The following is an 18,822-nucleotide window of genomic DNA, read 5'->3' as shown; positions in this document are numbered from 1 at the left end:
CGGCCGGCCGGCGCCCCCTTTGCGGGGTCAGCTCGGGGGGCCGGACCCCGCTCTAGATGGGATAAGCCGTAAAGATGTTTAGCTTTGAAGGGGATTTCAAAACAAGGCCCAAGGTGTCTCTCGGAGGAGCGAGTAGGAAGGTAAGGAACGGCGCCTGTCTGTCTCCGCGTTTGTGTCTGTGTCGGTTTCCCTCGTCCCCCGTCTGCCTTGCCGCCTTGTATTATCGTTATTTTAACCGTTGGGCCTTCAAAAATGGGAGCAGCTATGACTAAGGTTTAATAGAGGGGAAAAAATCCTCCCCTCCTGATGATGTGTTTATCTCTGATCTCCTTGGCTCTGTGGTGTTTTTTTTTTTTTTTTAAATCAGGCCACACACACCCTCCCAGGCTTGTAGTCTAGTAAGAATTGTGGGAAGCGAGGAAATGTCTCCTTAGCTCGTCCCCCCTGCAAGCAATCCGGTTTGTTGTGGCTGGTAGCACCTCCCGAGCTGTTCGTCTCTAGGGCTCCCGGGGTGAAGGAGGGAAGGGCTGGGAGACCTCTTGTCCATTTCTCTCCAAGGGCAAAGTCTTGCGTGGGCCCCCCTCGCTGGAGGGATGAGGGGGGGAAACAGACAGCCTTACACAACTCGAGATCGATGCACACTGCTGGGGGAGGCTTCATCCACGTGAGTGAGGGTTGCCGGCTCACAGGTTTAGCTTTTCTCTGTCAAGTTTACGTTCAGTCAATTTGTCGTGTGCAGGGTGAGTAGCAGTTAATTGTCTGCTGTACCAAACTATTGAATTTCCTTATAATTATTGATGGAAAAGAAGTGAAACGGTTTATTTAGATCTTGGACAGGGTACTCAAATGTTTAGTCAAGCACTGAAGGGCATGCCGAAGAACAAGAGGAAGGACAAAGTGTTTTTAGAAGCGGCCTGTTTTGTAAGGGTCACTTTAATTCACTGCTGAAATACTGATTCCTCATGTTATCATTGGACGTGATTGTGTGGGAAGCTATTGAATGTTTTCATTAGTATTTTTGAATCTTAATGGGGGCAAAAATAAGTCTTAAGTTTTGTTATTGTGCCCTGTAAGCAAGTTTGGTTCTCTGAAACTTTTAAGGCTTGGCAGTACAGTTAGGAAACTGAGCTAAAATACTGCACTATGTGATACTAAAATCACAGTGGAGTTTGCATTTTGGTGTATTCCCTTACATAATTTATTAAAGAGAATGTGTAACAGAACTGCAGTTAAATTGTGCAGCTTTTCATCTGAATCACTTTCTGTTTCTCATAAGATGTTTCTGTTCATTAGACTACATACAATGGCATTACATGAGTGAAAAATACAATAAGTGTTCCCCAGTTGAAGTAGGAATTGACAGAGCATGCTCTGGTCATAAGCTGTACGCTTTAGGTACTTTGCAACTTTTGGCACTGACTTGCTAATAGTGTTACTTGCAGAACATGTTTCCTTCTACAGAAGTAAACAATTGTCATAATATCTTCTTTTACATGTACTGATTTCTTCACGAAAATTCATCAGAATTCTATCTATTTTAATTGTATGGGACAAATTTATTGATGTTATACAGGTATAAATTTCCAAGGGCAAATATTAAAAGGTAAAGGAAGTGGAAACTGAAATTGATGCATAACCTTCACTCTGTCCAACACAAAGATTGTATTTCACGATCAGATTGATACTGACTGGTCCACAGATTTAATGATTTTACATTGGTACACTGAAGTGCTTGTGCTGCATCAATGCAAATCAGTTAGTCGCAGCTTTGCGCATCATGGTTATATGGACATTGTAGAATGCCCTTGAAATAGCTGCTTATTTTCAGAAACTAGGTACAGTACTAGTGAATTTATTTAAACAGTACTAAGACTTACTTTTAAAAGTACACTTTACCTGAACTTTTATGTAAACATACTACAGCAGAGACTGGTGTGGCAAGTGTTTACATGGGTTCCACGAGCTTTTCATTATCTCATGTCACAGGCTCCTTGTGATCATGTTTCTCATACCTATAGGCTTCGTTTTACAGAAGGCTGAATTGTAAAACGTTTCCTTTCAGCTTTTTGTGCACGTGGGAAAAGAAGATGAAATTGTTCTTTGACAAACCCCCTTGCCTTCCCAAATGTGCATAATTTTAGAAAGAGACAGCATATAGTTCCAACCCTGCACCTCTGCGATGCTCTGTTAGTTAGCTGGATGCTTAGTACTGCCTATTTGGATTCCTTTTGGAATAAAGCACAACTCAGAGATACTGGTAGAATCTGTATGCAGGCTGCTTAATGCTAAGAATAACTCTCTGCCCAATTTGGGGAAGTTTCCCAAATGTTGTTGCACCTGTATAACTAACTACATTATCAAAACCCTCCCAGTATGAAAGCCGGGACTCCAGTTTGCGGAGATGGTCAGTGCTGAAGATGCTAGCAGTCTTCCTGATGTGGATACAACTACACCAAAATAAGCCATCAACCAACCTGACTATTAAGCGAGTTGCTTTACTAACATGAACTGCAGCTGCAAACAGTAACTGTGTTGGTCATGGGTCACGGGTTGTTCCCCTGTCTGACATTGCCATGTGTGTCTGTAGTGTTTCCTTGGGCCTCACGAGGGGTCTTGCCAATGTAGGCACGATGGTAGAAATATAGTTGGGGGACTTGTGGCATTATGGCAGTTAGAAAGGTACTGAATCTAGTGTGCTTTCTCACCACTAACTTTTATGGCATTTTGCAATTACAAAAGCAGAGAGCTTCAGGTTTGTTTTTACACAGTTTGCATCTTATATTCATGTGTGTTATGATGGTCTGAATTGCGGATGATGTAGAGAGGTACTTCAACCAAACTTTTTGTAGGTAGTCTTTAAGTATCACCTTTTTTTGTTAAAATCTTGGGTTGCAAAATTAATGTTCTCAAAATGACTGTCCCCGTGACTGGTCCTTTCAGAATATTACTGTAACATTTTAACACTGCTTTGTATGTAAGTGTAAAAATATAGGTGGTATTGTCAGTGTTTGGACTTTTCAATCCATATCTAATTTCAAAAATCTACTGATTGATTTGGACTATTTGCATTAGTTGCATATGTGTTCGAGTGTATAGATACTGTGTTTTATTTACAATGTGATAAGTTTTAATTTTTGGGGTTGCTTATTGTCACCTTTAAAACATGATTCCCTGCTTTATGAGGCTCTTCAAAAGATATTTTCAGATTTAGTTTTAATTGTAACTGGCAAAACATATTTTTTTACTTCTGAAGTAAAACAGCCTCCAAAAATGAATACTGTTACTGGCGTTCAATGCGGGAAGGTTAGCTAAATCCCAAGTAACTAGCGATAGGACGAGAGGAAATGGCCTCAAGTTGCGCCAGGGGAGGTTTAGGTTGGACATGAGGAAAAATTTCTTTACTGAAAGAGTAGTTAAACATTGGAACAGGCTGCCCAGGGAACTGGTTGAGTCACCATCCCTGGAAGTATTTAAAAGACGTGTAGATGAGGTGCTTAGGGACATGGTTTAGTGGGCATGGTGGTGTTGGGTCGATGGTTGGACTCGATGATCTTGGAGGTCTTTTCCAACCTTAATGATTCTATGATTCTATGATTCTAAGGTCTTGAATTACTCATGGACTTTTTGTACAGGACACTAATTGTTGCCTAAAAGGCTATGGCTGCAGAATTGCTGTGGTGCGTCAGGCAGAAAAAAGAGGTGTGTCAGAAGAGTTGGTTTGGGGTGCAGTTCAGATTGAACTAACCCAACCTAACTGTGCAGTGGACTGAAACAGGTGGTCCTTCACCTGGGTGGTTCCCACCCCATCCTTTGTGTCCTGTATAGTGAACATATTTCTTCAAGGTGGAGTGTCACCATGCCTTCTGGTGGCAGCTGGCAGGTTTCACTAATTTTATCATGAAGTTGGACTCTCGGTGGCATAGTGCAGAATCTTTTTAACCATGTCAGCTTGATTTGGTACAGTTGGGCCTAGTGTTCCTTTATTAATTTTATGAGTGTTAAGAAAAATATGAGGTTACCAGTTCTTTAGTACATCCATGCAGGGGGATCCCCGTGCCTGTGCTGAGATGTACAGGGGGCTCTGTAGCTCCACATTATTCATTTAGGTTGTGAAAAGTATTAATGATATCTTGTAAGCCTTTAACAGGAAAAATGGTTAAAAGAATATTATTAAGTCAAATTTAGAGTATCACTTGAGATATCTAAAACATGCTTTTATAAATCCCAAGACTGTTTAAAATAGAGTATTTTTGAATTATAATACAGTATGAGATAGTTTTTAAAAAAATCTTCATTTTCAGGAATTTGTGATACAGATGAGTTAGCACTGTCATGAAAGTGAAACCAACTTCGCTGAGTTTCTTTTTGGGTTTTGGTTTTGTTTTTGAGGAAGCCACAGAAAATTACTAATGAACAAATAGTGATGACTCCATCTGTATTTTAAAAAGTGTCTAATTTCTTTTAATATGGACATTTTTAATAATGAAAGATCTTCAATTTACCAAGTTTGTTTATATTTTATTTTAATAGTTACTGATACGCTTTCTTAAATTAATAGCATAACATTAAGCATTAGATTCCTGTATATTTTCCTCCCTCCTCAGGTGAAGTGCAGAGGTAGAACTCCAGAAGCACCTTGTTTGCTCTTTGTTGCCTGTATTCTACACACGACGTAACTTCTCATGAAATAAAAATTAGTGACATAAAAACAGTAGGCTGTAAGATCGCCAGTGTATGGAGAGATCTGCACAGGTTAGGATTGCTTATGGTGATAGATGTCTGTAGGATTTAAGCAACGATGGGACAGATTTAAAAAATAGTTTTGTTTCTCTCTTACTGATTGAGGACAGTTGTTAATAATTTCAGGAAGGAAGAATCACTGTTTTATTGTATCTTATTTGAACCTACACCAGGTCACGATGGAAATTAAATGATGCTAGGGGTTTATAGTACAGGATTTCTAGATTACAATTACAAATTTACAATTTATTTTTGAATGGTGGGAAAGAATTGCACTGCTTTGCTCCATAAGACCTTTGTCCAATAAGGCACATGGCATAGATCCTTATGCAAGTACTACGTACCTCATTCTGAGTCAGAACTGTGTTTTGTCCATAGCATTGAAATGTCAAAGCCTAAGTCTTGAAATACTTTTTGAATTTCAGATCTGTGGTGTGGAAATATGATGAGACCATCAAGTTGTAAAATAATGACCGTCTGTCAGTAGGAAACTATATAATTAATGCATACTAGATTCTTGTGGATTCTTTTCTCTCTGGGTGACATATAAAATTCTCCTCCTTTGATAGGAAGCTACGAATGATGGAGTTGTAGTTAGCTGACAGCAGTGACTACATTGTTATTTTCAGTTACGTGCTATTTTTTCAAATTCAAACCAAAAATTTCTGCTTTTATAGATATATTTTTTCCTGCTTCTTTCTGAGAAAATGAAAAGTCACTCAACTACAATGATGTGTTCAATATACGTCTTAAAAATCATAATAGAGACAAACTGAGAGTAAATTTAAAAGCAACTTGTTTGCATTTCATTTGGCCTCTAGAGCCTCCAGTAAAGTCCCGGTTCCGCTGTGCTTGGCTTTGTAGCTACCATGATAAAAGTGGTTCCAGATACCCCCCACCTCCTACAGTAAAATTTGAGCTAAAATGCTGAGATGTTTTCTAGCAAGCACTGTGACACAGATTTCAGTGAGGCCAGGCTTTCCTTGGCCAAATGCCTCTTCCTGGGCATGTTTTAAGTACTTTAAAATACCTTATTCTGGAAGATGGTCTTCTCTACATACAAACTTAATCATGATGTAAATAATCAGAGATATGAAGAGTCACAAACTGTTTCAAAGCAGAATTTTTCAAGCTGCTGAACATGTTTTACTCAGGCTGGCTGAGCTGCGTGTCCAATGGCATTGAAATGGTCGTGGTTAAGTTCAAGACATTGTGAGTCTTTTAAAATGCTAATTTCTTTTAATATTCAGAAAAAACAATTGAAGTGGAGTTTATCTTGTCTAAAATAATGTTGGGAACTAGAAACATTGTTGACAACCACTTTGGAGGGGTCCACCATTTGTTCTCTACAAATAAATGCTACAAAATCTTCCTTTTATTTGCTGGACTTATTAAATACTTGCGTTGAAAGGAATTTTACTCTATAAATTGCTTAGGTCACTTCATTTGCTTTGGGAGTTGTTATTGATTTTTATGTGGTTCAAGCTAAATTCAGCTGAAAAGTCATGTTCCTCATTTTAAGGAAAGAAAAAAGATGAGAGTTCCTGGGTTTTGTAGATGAAAACCGTACAAGATTTTATAATTGTCCCCAGAAGTTAAAAGATGAAGCGCTTACTTGTTTTTCCATGAAAATTTCCTAAAAGTCATGCCTTGTACTTTGCATGATCTATTGTAATGTTAAATAGAATAGCATTCTCAACTAAAGAAAGCAAATAAACTCCTGTGGTTTACAAATACATCTCAAACATTTATTAATAATATTTTTTTTTTGTCAATGGTTTTTTTTTTTTAAATGTGCTCAGTGTTTAGACAGTACCTGAAAATAATTACTCAGTTTCACCTTTGCATCTAGCATATTTAGGTTTTAAATCTACTTGCATGGAGCTAAGATAGCTTGATTAACATGACTGCCCAGGAGTGTTCAATTCCAGATTTTAAGAGCCAACAAATAATAGAAGTATTTGAAAAAATTTAATTATGTATACATTTTTTCTTCTGAACCTGAATTTTGAGCCAAGAGGGCTGAAAGTTTATTGTCACTCTCAATATGCAAAGTGTTAAAATGCAGGACAAAAAGAATAATAATTCGTATATTTGTTTGTGTTATTCAGTCTTTGTCTAGGATATGTAAAGGCTAGGAGTTGTGAAGTTGCAAAGTTCACTTTTGCAACAAAACAGTGCATTTCAGCAAAATGAGGATAAGAAAGCAGTTTTAATTCAAATTTTTTTTTTCATTATGTATTTAATTGGAGTTTTTGAAGCACTGATGTTGTTACACTGTTGGATGTGGCTGTTCTCATCAACTGGTCTGTTACAGCAGTGGTGCGACTTCGAACTTTGCTGTGATGAATAATACAGTACATAGCAGTTTTATCCCGATGTATAAATTGACATTTCAAATATTACTTAACATTTCTTTGATGGTAGTCACAAGCTTTCCTTTCTGTATACTGTCCTCCATCTGCTTCCTTGTTTTCACCTTTTTTCCCCCCCTTCTGTCTTACTCTTTGAGTTATCATCCATAAGGTCACATTGTGTTTTGCTGTCACATACTGTTTCTTTGCTTTCTTGTTTCTTTGTGTCACGCCTCACATAATTGGTGAAGAAAACTGCTCAAATCGGGCTTTTCATGGTCCTGCAGCTTGTGTGCTAGAGCCTGAGGTTGGTTGTCTTTACCAGTATCTGCTGTTGGAGGAAGGAGCAGGCAGGGAAGGGACTGCTAGTAATATACTAAACATTGCATGAAATGCACAGTGTGTTCCCTGTTCTGCACTTTGGAGGTCAAGCTCCTGAAGAAAGAAGACTACATCATAGAAAGTGTCGGGAACTTGATTCAGAAGCGAGGCAAGGAAGATGGGGAGTAGGAATGAGCTAGGTGTGATCTCTGGAAGTTACTGTCAGGCGATCTCGTACTGTGAGTAGCTCTGGCTGTCGGTAGGCAGGAGGAGGTGGTGGAGCAGTGGCTGTAGCTGTCAGCGGTCACGTGACTGTATAGATGGGAGTTGTCAAATGTACATCACTTATCGTAACGCCGTTGTCATTCACAACCAGCCACAGAGCAACAGCTGCTGAGTTTAGCTCTTTTTCACTGTTCTGATTATTAAGAGGCAAGGCAGGGAGGATTTCAGAGATGACTGTGCAGTTAGCTGTCTTTTAGAAATAATTTTGTTAGAATGTCCTTTGTAGGCAGAGAGGATTATTTCATAGTTATTTTCATCTCTTTCCCATGGCAGGTTTATTTTCTGTTGCATGTTTACTGCTACTTTTTAATTTCTGAAGAGACAGTGTATTCCAGTTGGGTTGAATAACTCTGAAGGAGATATATTTTTCTTGTGTCTAATTTAAATATATTCTTTAGTCATAGTTATGATTCCATTCCTTTATGTTTCTGATCTATGTATGTCTTGTGAACAAGAACAAAAGTATTATTTGACCTGTAATAATTTTTTAAAGGTGGGATGTACTTACCTGAATATTTTATTCTTTGTCTTAAGATAGTTCCTCTATTGTATTGAATTTGTACTTTAACAAGTTGGTGTTTTTCTTTACAAATACTCAAAGCAAGTATGTGACATTGACCAAAACCTTAAAGTTTTGTTATTTTTTTAAAAGTGGATTGGTTTAAAAAGTGCTCACTTCAAAGAGACCTGATTCCTGATTAATGCCAAGCTGGTGTTACACTAAGTGAGGATACTTTGCCCTCTTATATCCCCCCCCCCCAATACTTAAAATTATGTGTTTCTGGTAAGCGCTCTGGCCACTTATTTTCCTTTATTTACTAATCCCTTGCATTTACCGTGTTCATATTTTTTTTGTACCATTCTGTTCTCCACTCACATGTAGCAATTTGTATTCCCTTTTCTGTGTGTTCTTTTGCTTGTTCTTTCAATCTGCTCTGAAGTGTAAGGACAAATTCAGCAGCATTGCTTCTAAGCCGAAATGCTCTCTGTATGGCGCTGCCTGCAGAAAGAAACTCTCCAAGCACACTGATGTCACTCTGATCACTTCTAAACAGGAACATTTTACTAATTCAACACATTTGGTATCAGCTGTTGAAAAAGAAGTAATCTACTAAAAAAAGTCCTGAAACTTTAAGCCACCTGTTGGTTATTTCTTAATTTAGTACATTATTCTGTGTTTTTTGCATGTGTGAGGTCAGAATCTCTTGCCTCGAGTTACCAAGCAGACCTGGAGCCTTTCCTATTGCTTGAGTGGAGATACATTGTCTTATGTATGGATTTTGTTATGATTTGTTTATACTATGTTTAACACATGGAAAAAAACCCTGTCTTTAGAGGGCAATAGCTGTAGTTAGTGGTGTCTTTGGCCATAAATACTGTCTTTAGAGGAAAAGATGGTTAACCTTCTTGTGGGATTTTTTTTCTTTATGCTTGCTCCAGTCAATGATCTGAAATACAAACCCAATTTTAAGTTCCTTTTTTGCATCTAAGTTTTTCTTTTTTTTCATTCTCTCTTGATGATCTGTGTTAAAGTATTTTCTATCCTAAAGAAACTAGGAGAATCATGGCCTTGCTTCCTCTGTATCATCAAAAAAGAAATGCAGAAAAGTTTTGCCCTCAGTTTTTGTATCTGCATATGGACATTGAAAATATTCCACCACAGTTGTTTTAGATGTGTTTAAATATTTTATAAACAGTTGTTTGCCAACTTCAAATTTATTTTTATGTATTCAGATATAATACATTTTCAGCTTGAGTGTGTTTTATTTCTTAACTTCTCTAGACTAACAAGGGCACAGGGAGAAAAAGGAAGTAGTTACATGTATCGTAGAAGTATCCTGAAAGTTTCAGTTTGTAGCCTTAATTTGGGTGAAGAGTTTAAAATTTTAAAAGAAAAAATTACTACCATTTATGTTATGTCTGTTTTGACATCTTTTCCGGACAAGTTTTGAGGAAAAGGATAAGTAAATATAAGAGCTTAATGCTTTCTTGCAAGTTAGACAAAAGCATGGGGCTTTGGTAATCACATTTCAGAGTATGTGATTACTCTGAACGTGCCACAACTTGCTGTACGCACCTGGGCCAATGACTTATGTACGCTCCAAGCAAGGAAAACACTCGATCAACATTTGGTACTACCTGGTAGGATTGGGACCCTATTGTGTTTCAGCTCCCCCATTTGTAAATGGATGATGTTTGCCTAGATTATTGGGATGCTGAGAACACAAACCTGGACAGGGATCAGTACAGTTTGCTGCTGTTTGCCTGTCCCTTTTCTTTTTATGTAGCTTCCCTCTGTCACTATGCTTTTGAGAGGTCTGTCTTACATGTATTTCTAAGAGCAGAAAATGATTTAACACTTACTTTTTCTCCAGTGTTTTACATATTACATATTATGAACAATCCTCGAAGTGAAGTCTGGATTAAATGTCATGAATGCATTTGAATCATGTGTTTGAATGAAAATGCAATCATATCTTTATTTGTGTTTTATAGGAAGAAAAGGCTTCTCTCCTGCATCGGACTCAGGAAGAAAGGAGAAAACGAGAGGTAAAGTAGACTGTAAGCGTTTGCATGCACACTGGATTTTTCTTTGATGTAGTAACATTTACAGTCCAAAGTACTTTCTTCTGCTGCAGTCGTACCTAGTTCAGGAATGTTTTGTTTCACTTTGCAAGTTCTACATAGTCTTCCAGTATACTAGAATTGACAAACTGTTTGACTGCTTTTAAGGTGCTTCTCAGAAGTGATTTTCATCTCAAAAGAAGGTAGTTAAACATGCACTGGGTGCAAAGGGAATTTTTCCTTTTTATTTTGGTGCTCATTTGATCTAGTCTTTGTTGAGAAAAGACAGGTATTTGAATAGTAAATTGCATTATTTGCCTTGTCCATAATCTATTACTATGAGTTGGTCTCGGCAAACTGTCTTCTGCTCCTGGTTCTACTATGGTTTCTTGGATGACCTTCAGCAATTCACTTCCCCAGTGTGTGCCTCAGTTCTGTGGAGGTAGAATCAGAACAATGATACTTGAATGCATCCTAAAGTGCTTTGAAATCACCTGATAATTGAGGAGCAAGGAGAAGTAGTTGTGAGGCTGATGTGTGAGGCTTTAGGAAATCTTAACACTGGTTTGAGATGGAAGCTTATTGCCATGGATAATTCAGTCTGGAATAATGCACAGGAGGAATAGGCATTGAAAGGAAAAACATCAGTTTTAAAACATTAATATATGTGGCAATATGAAAACAAAATTTAGTGATACGGAATTAAAGTGAATATGTTCGTTTTGTCATTTTTTTCCCCTCTGATATGAGTGGAAACAATTTGGTCTTAAAAATGATTTAAAAAGTGTAACTATGTAGTTTTCATGCTAATCAAGAAAACAGAGCTGTTTGCCCCTTAAAGATGTGTTTGATCCTTGCTAGATTCAGTATGGGTTCCGCAGTGACTCCTCTGTTTCTGAGGACAGTTACTGCATTTTTTTCTTTCCAACTTGAATGTATAATTATGGACCAAGTTTAAGTATGAAGTTAGTAGGATTTCACCAGTTAGTTCAGAATGCTGTGTTGTGAATCAAATTTATGATCAGGGAGTCCTTACCAACATAGGCAAAAAGACTTTTTTGCACTTCATAAACTTTTTGCCATATATCAAAATAACCCATTCAGTTGCTTAATTCTGTCTGCTGCAAAGATGATGCGGAGTCATATACTCATATCTGTGTATGTACACACATACACACAACGATTTTCTGTGGCATGTATCAGATCCTCACAAAATGAATGACTCCTCTGAGAATAAAATCAGTTATGGCTTTTAAAAAAATGCCTGTAGCAGAATCTTAGCAGTGACCTCAGACTTCAAACCTTTGCAGTTACGGGTTGCTAATTGATAATTGTGTATTCTAGGATAAAACCTGTATCTAGAGAAAAGGAGAACATATATACTTTCTAGTTGAGCATTGCATTACGATTATGAAGAGACAGTGCCTCTCTGTGATTGAAACTCTCTCCTGCTTGCCCCCATACTTTGCACTTCTACTGTTAGGTACTTTGGAGAGAAAAAGGAGATTTGGCCTATGAAAATTTTGGTTTTGGTCCATGCTCTAGAGGTAATTAAAGTCTTTCAAGTGTATGCTTATTTGGAGAAATTGCTTTAGCAACCCGGGTTTCTAAGAAAAATAAAGTAGGCCTTCAATAGCAAATTCATCTGGTGTTTCTCTGGTCAGTTCAGGTTAAGTTCTTAAGTTGGATGTGTTTATATGGCACAATAAATTAGAAATCAAGTCTTGCGAGTTTATAAATTTCATTAAAATACATTTGGGAAAGTTCACATAAACTTTCAAAACATTTTGGTGTTTTGTTTTGCTTGGTGGCCCTCAGAATTATAGGCTCATTATAGTTCAAGGATTGCTTAGATTAAAGTTTCGCTTCTCAAAGCAGGCTTCTCTGATTGTTACTCTCGATCTTCCTACTTTGCCTTCCTCAACCACTGCTTCGTAGCTCTAAGTTCATGAGCAACTATTTTATTTACTTCCCTCTTTCATCCCCTAAGAAACTATATGGACATAATTAGAAACCTAATTACAGTAGCCAGTTCCCTTAGATATTTATTGTGATGGGATGTGCTGGGGGTGTTGTCACTCACTGAGTGTTGACTCACTGAGTGCTCTTTCCATAGTACCTGAAGCAAGCTGGCTTTCAGTTCCTCAGAAGGTGAGCCATTGTAAAGGGATGATTTTAAACTACTCTTTCTAGCTGCTGAGGAAGACATCATAAAATGACTCACTCTATATGTCTGGTTTGAAGGAGAGAGCAAGAATTCGTATTAATTTCCATATTGTCCCCCTGGGCTTAAAGCATTAAGCCTCATTTTCCTTTTGACAGCAGTGTTGTCTCCAAGTAACTGTTTATTTTTTTTTTGTGGTTTTTTTTTTTTTTCCCCACTTCTAAACTGCACCAGCCTCATAATACTGATACATTATTTGAGTGGAAACAAATAAGCAGGTCTTCAGTGTTAGCTGATCTATGCTGAAAGAGGAATGGTGTCATTGAATTTGATGAATTCTTCAACATTTTAGTATTAAGAGTTTGTCTACTAAATTACAAATGTGTTTATTTTGATTTCTGTAGTATTACATACTTATTGATTCTTAAAAATTCTTTTGCAATATCTTAATGTTAAGTGTACACTTAAAAACATAAAAAGCTTTCTCCCTGATTTATGAGTATTGGATGCAAACCTTCAAACACTTTATTTTACTAATGATGAATGCTTAATTTTCATTTAAAAATTTCCTTTTGAATACAAATATATGTGACAGAATTGTAGAAATTAGAGTCAGTTCCACAACGTTGATTTCGATTTTCTTGCTTCTGTTTTGCAGGAAGAAAGGCGGAGGCTGAAAAATGCAATAATAATCCAGTCATTTGTAAGAGGGTACAGAGACAGAAAACATCAAGTAAGTACTTCTTTGTTTAGAAAGATGTAAAACAGTTTTGCTGAAAATGAGACTTTCTAGTAATAAATAATTCAACTGAAAAATCTTCATCTTTTTGAGTATTGTGTGTGCCCAGAAAGTGCAAGTTCTTTTTCTCTCTTGATGTTTTCGTTTGAACCTCAATATTTTAGTAGATGGACGTTTATTCTGCAAAGCATGTATGTGACAGTGGACTTCAGTGGGATTACGCAATGGTTTTTTTGAGCTGACAAAGCGTATGAAAACAGTTAGGTATTAGCAGCTTTCACACACCAGTGGAGCTTTTTTTTCCAATATGACTAAGATGGTAATTTGAGTCAAAAAGATGTTCTTTCTAAGCTGCTGTTGGGTAGATTATTCTAAGAAAGAGTTGTATCTGTTTAAATTCGCTAATATTTATTGAGTAAACTAGATGAAAATGTTTGATGTGATATTCTTTACTTGAAAAACAACACATTTGTTGCAATGTGTACTCTTTGAATTACAGAAAGCAATTATGGCTTTAACTATGATATTGTATGTATGTTTTGATCTCTTAACAAATGTGTTGTATTCATTTTACTACTTTGCTACCACTTTGGGTAGGAAACTGAAATGAGGATTTTAAAATTTTGCATCTCTGTTTTAATTCATAACCATTATTGATATATTGATGCATGTCTTATTTTTAATTTTTAAGTACTCTATCCAAAGAAGTGAATTTGATCGCTGTGCTAATTTGGCCCAGTCTGGAGGAACCTTTTCCACTGCTAATGGAGCTAATTTGACCCTTCTAGTTCGTCAGTTACTCTTTTTCTATAGACAGAACGAGGATTCTAAGCGTTTGGTGAGTACTGTTATGTACTTTGATCCGTAGTGCCTTTATTTCATGCACTTTTAAAGTACTCTTTCACTTAGAAGATTTTGAAGGGATGCAAAAAAGGCTTTGACCAATTCAGTAAATTCATTTAAGAATTCTGGCTTTTGCTGGCCTGCACTTTCCTGTACTCTGCTGTTTTTGTTTAGACAGAATAACTTAAAATTAGATTTTATATGTGCACACTCACAAAGTCTGTGAAATGAAGCCTTGGAAAATCGTGTGTGTATTATTCACAGTAATTTATTAAAAATAATATACTTCTATTAGAATTGAATTTTTAAACAATATTTTCCACTTAGCTTTCTGGTCATTCCTAAGGTGTTTAGTTGTTTTTTTTCCTCACTGGTCAATGATGCTGGTGTATCAATTGCAAAGTCACTGCAAACTTCCCAAGTGTACAAGTAAGTATGATTCATAACGGGTACTAATAATGGACATTAAAGAATTATGGCTATTTAAAAACAAAAAATTAAGGCATAAATTTGCTGCAAAAGTGAAGTTATTTCTAAGTGTAATTCACTCTTAACTGTCAAAGTTTTAGTACTAGCAGTCGTGTAGTTTGTGTAACAATTTTTTTTTCTCAGCTGAACATGATTGTCTTACTTTGTGTTTTGTAAGTCCTCCAAAGGTATCCAAAGCAGGATTGCAATATTACTGTCTGTGTTGCAATAAATAATATAACTTATTGTTATAAACAGTGAACTTGTGCATATCTTTTCCCAGGTATGGATGTGTCAGAATTTAATTAAACAGAGTTCTCAGTTTGTTAAGCAATTGGATGGTCCAGACAGACTTACTTGCTTATTCCAAATAAAAAGACTGTTGGGGCTGTGTTGCAGGTAAATTCTTTTTTCTATGTGCTACTGTCTAAAAAGCGTTCAGAAATTATGTTGGGTACTTGTTTGTTTCTTTTTGCAGCAGGTTAAGTATTTAACGTAAATTTATTTTATGGAGAGGACTGTTTATGTTAAATATATATGTAGGCCATGGTATAGGATACTTGTTTCTATATAAGAACAATGGAATGTTATTAAGCTCCATTGACTTTCAAGTTCAGCATGTGCTTAAGGGATGCCCTGCCTAGGGATTGGCTTAAGTATGTTCTTAACTGTTTGCATATAGCGATATCATTAGCAATATTTGTGGAAACAAGAAGGTTTTCTTGGGAACTGATGGTGATTAGAAGGTATTATCTGAGTTAGACTAACGTCCCAAGGATATGCTTTGGATATATTTTGTTTTAAAACTAGTATTATTTAAGATGCCTTTCCTCACACTTTATTTTGAATTTAAGGCATGTTAAGCAGTTACATTACTGGCTTCAGCAGTACATTTATTATTTGTAGCGGAAGGATCCTGGGAGTATCACAGGAAGGTAAATCTATCAAGGCGACTTGAATAGCTGGCAGCTAAAGCCTAGTTTTAGAAAACAATATATTTGCTCTCATCAATAATGGGAACTAGTTATACTCTCCAGAGCTTTAAAATAGTTTTTTTTTTCCTTTTAATGTTGAGGCTTTTTTAGAAAATTGTTTCATTCAAGTCACTGAACCTTGTGTTCTTATAATTGTGTATACTGTATGTATAATAAACAGTGACACCAGATACTAAAGAAAACTTGAGTGGTGGGCTTCAAAGTCCACGTACAGTGGAACACAGCTGTGGTGTCACTGGATTGAATTGTACATTTTCACTACAGTTGAAATTGCGATTGTGTAAATGCAGCTCTCTTAGTATTCCCACTCTCCCTTCCTGACTGGGTGATGTGGGGAAACAAAAGGAGTGGAAGAGCTGTCCCTGCCTATACATACAGGGAGAATGTAGGAAGAAGTTCTTCTTAACTTTACCTTGCCAGCATGATGATGGGTGTCTATACTTGCTTTCTGAGCTACTTAATTTTCTGCAAAAGCCCAGAAAGCGAGCAGTGGGACAAGTAGCCAAAAAAGTGTTTCCATGGGATAAGTTCAGATTCATGAGAAGCTGTAGCTTTTGATGCTCTGGAAAAAAAGGTGACTGTGTAATACCGTAGCAAAAAATGGTAGCTTGATTGCAGCTGTATCTGCAAAAAAGGTCGTCTGTCAGAGTATCTTTTCCTCTGTTTAGCGAAATGTCTTAGCTGTGGTGTCGAAATAATTTTTGCTGATAGGTCCTATCTTTCTGAATGGCTGCGAAAGCAAGCACATTGTTAGGGCAACTATGCCTATGTACATCTCATACTAACAAATCCTTTTAATTTTAAACAGGCTCTTAATCTTCACCATTTCTGTGGTTACTGGTAGTTGTTTCATAACCAACTTGCTAAAAGGATGGGAATGGTTGTATTTTCAATATTTCAGTCCGTGATCACAGACATACTGTTTTAGTTATACATATGAAGTTCCCCAGTGTTTGTTCCCAGCCCATATTGCTCTGGGGCTTTCATGGCTTCATTTTTAATATGGGTAGTAATACATGTTGGAAAAACATGTATTATTCTTTGCTTCTCTTCCAGTTTGTGCAATAGACCTCCGAACTTTCAAGTCATTGAAAGCAGGAATTTAGTAGGATTTAAAGAGAGAGTGCCATGTTCATAGAAACCCTAAAATAGGGAATTATTATTATAAAGGTGCCAATAGCAAGATTGGCTGAGAACTACTGAGAACACTTGGAATAAACTACTGAGAACACTTTGGAATCAAGTAGAAATAAGTTATTTTAGGGTGAATGTGAAAGGTTTTTTGTAGTTTTATTTTTAAATCAGTGTACATATGCCTGTGGTGAAATAAGAGAAATATCTTGTTAAATAATTTTGATTTCATTTCATTTATAGGTTATTGCAAAATTGCAGTGATGACAGTCTGAATGTTGCACTTCCTATGAGAATGCTTGAGGTATTTTCATCTGAGAATACGTATTTGCTTGTTTTACAAGATGTCAGCTATGTGACATCATTAATAGAACAAATTTTGCACTACATGATTCAAAAAGGTGAGTAGCTAGGAACTACAAGTTCTGGGAAATACTCAAAAATAAGACAGAATGTGTGATACCTAGGGAGCATCTTGTTTAATCACAATTTTGCTTTTACCACAGACACGATGAATTAGGTGCTGTGTACACTGCCCTGTACATTAGGTGGATATTTTGCTTGTAATGAGATCACTGCTTGAGAAATTACTGTTTGATTTCTTTGGAAATTCTGTTTATAAATTGAATATTCTACCAAGTTACTTTTACAGACTTTCACCACTGATTTTGAGAGTAGGTGGATATTACCTAACAAAGTTTTATTCCAGTAGCTGTTTACACAAACACATGTGCACATGCACACACACTGTGGCAGATCTAAGCTTTAGTTGGGTGAAAGTTGGGCATTGTGTTGCAGTACTGTTCTCTGTAACTGCCAACATTCATTATTGTAAATTGGCATTACCTTTTCATCCTGCTAACACTAGAGACACCTTAGCAAAGAGATGGTGACCTAGCTTTTATTTCCCTTCTACCATCATCAGCAAAACTGTTTGCTAAACTGCAATCAGTTACACCTGTGCAAACATACTGAAAGTTAATGAATTGTGTAGTTATCACCAAAATTACATTTTGTCTCAAAGAAACTTTATTACCCCGGGAATGTGCGAAAAAATTAATTTGGCTTTCTGATACCATAGCTTGAGTTTGCAAGACTTATGGATGGGGAGAAAAGACAAAAACATTATGAAACAAACATCTCGGATGCAGCTTCATTGGTATAAAACACAAAGAGCACCTTCCAATTTGTTAGTTAATTGTTGGAATAGTTCTACGTAAGTTTTAAGGTACATTCAGTGGACTAGGCTATCTTATCCTGTTACTGCGGATTTGGTTTTAACTACTACATGTTGAAGTCACTATGAGGAAAAAAAATGACTCTTACTGTAGCACATTTATTTTACCTTCCTAGGCATAGCTAAAACTATAGAAGTATTTGTGTTTGTCTCATTGCTTACTATATAATAAAAATATCTTCCAAAATACTTATATTTGTTCTTGTAGTATAATATTCAGTCCTCGCAACTTATATATGGAAAATTTATAAAGATGTTAGATCATAAATTTTAGGAAAAAAATTCAGCTTTCTGATCACTTAAAATGAAAACAAAAAGAAGCAATTGTGTGCGACTACAAATGTTCTGTCTCCTAATCATTTATGATGGTTAATTTGTAAAAAATCTGTAATCAACTTTTATTAGTATATGTTTTTGCATATAATTTGTCTTCCATGTGCGTCTTGTCAGCATTGCTAAGTTATTCCTTTATGGTGACTTCCACTTCTTGCATTGTATGTCAGGTTAGGTAGTCTCTGACAAAGGGTCTTAGGCTGGACCTCTCAATGATGCGACACTATTTATGCATTTACAGTGGTTCCTGTAGTCAAGGAACTTGCATCTTAGTTTAGGAGTTTATTGAGCAAGAGGAAGTTGGTTTAAGAAGAATGAAATCATGTGATTCCATTTGTACTTTAGCAAGACAAGAATAGATTACCCTCTACACATGTCTTTATGGCTTGGGTGGTAATGCGTTACTGCCTGAGACACCCCTGTTTTGGAAACAGTAATTGTATTCTTCAGCCTGCTATGGCAAGGTGTTTATAGAATTGAGACGTTCTGCCAACAGGACTCTTGCCTGTATGATGCAGTCATGTTTTGGGGGCGGGGAGAATTCATCATTTCTGAAAGGGTGGAAGGACAGTTGTCAAAAACATGACTAGAGTCACCTAGAGGAGAAGAGAACATCTTTTTCATAGGTCATTGTTTAAAAAAATGAA

At 36.6% G+C, this 18,822-nt stretch overlaps 1 protein-coding gene across 1 annotated transcript in view; it reads left to right on the top strand.

Annotated features, from left to right (window-relative positions):
• The first annotated feature begins 21 nt into the window (after positions 1-21).
• UBE3C (ubiquitin protein ligase E3C) overlaps positions 22-18,822 on the top strand; it is an 83,003-nt gene continuing 64,202 nt past the window's right edge. The window contains exons 1-6 of the mRNA XM_009329889.1: positions 22-140; positions 10,197-10,250; positions 13,088-13,162; positions 13,860-14,006; positions 14,763-14,878; positions 16,849-17,006. Coding sequence (XP_009328164.1) covers positions 75-140; positions 10,197-10,250; positions 13,088-13,162; positions 13,860-14,006; positions 14,763-14,878; positions 16,849-17,006 — 616 coding nt within the window. The 5' untranslated portion in view covers positions 22-74. The remainder of the gene's footprint in view (positions 141-10,196; positions 10,251-13,087; positions 13,163-13,859; positions 14,007-14,762; positions 14,879-16,848; positions 17,007-18,822) is intronic.

This window comes from Pygoscelis adeliae, unplaced genomic scaffold (assembly GCF_000699105.1).
Source record: "Pygoscelis adeliae isolate BGI_AS28 unplaced genomic scaffold, ASM69910v1 Scaffold238, whole genome shotgun sequence".
Lineage (NCBI taxonomy): Eukaryota > Metazoa > Chordata > Aves > Sphenisciformes > Spheniscidae > Pygoscelis > Pygoscelis adeliae.
The sequence above is the reverse complement of the archived record's forward strand: the minus strand, read 5'-3'. Positions and strand labels throughout refer to the sequence as shown.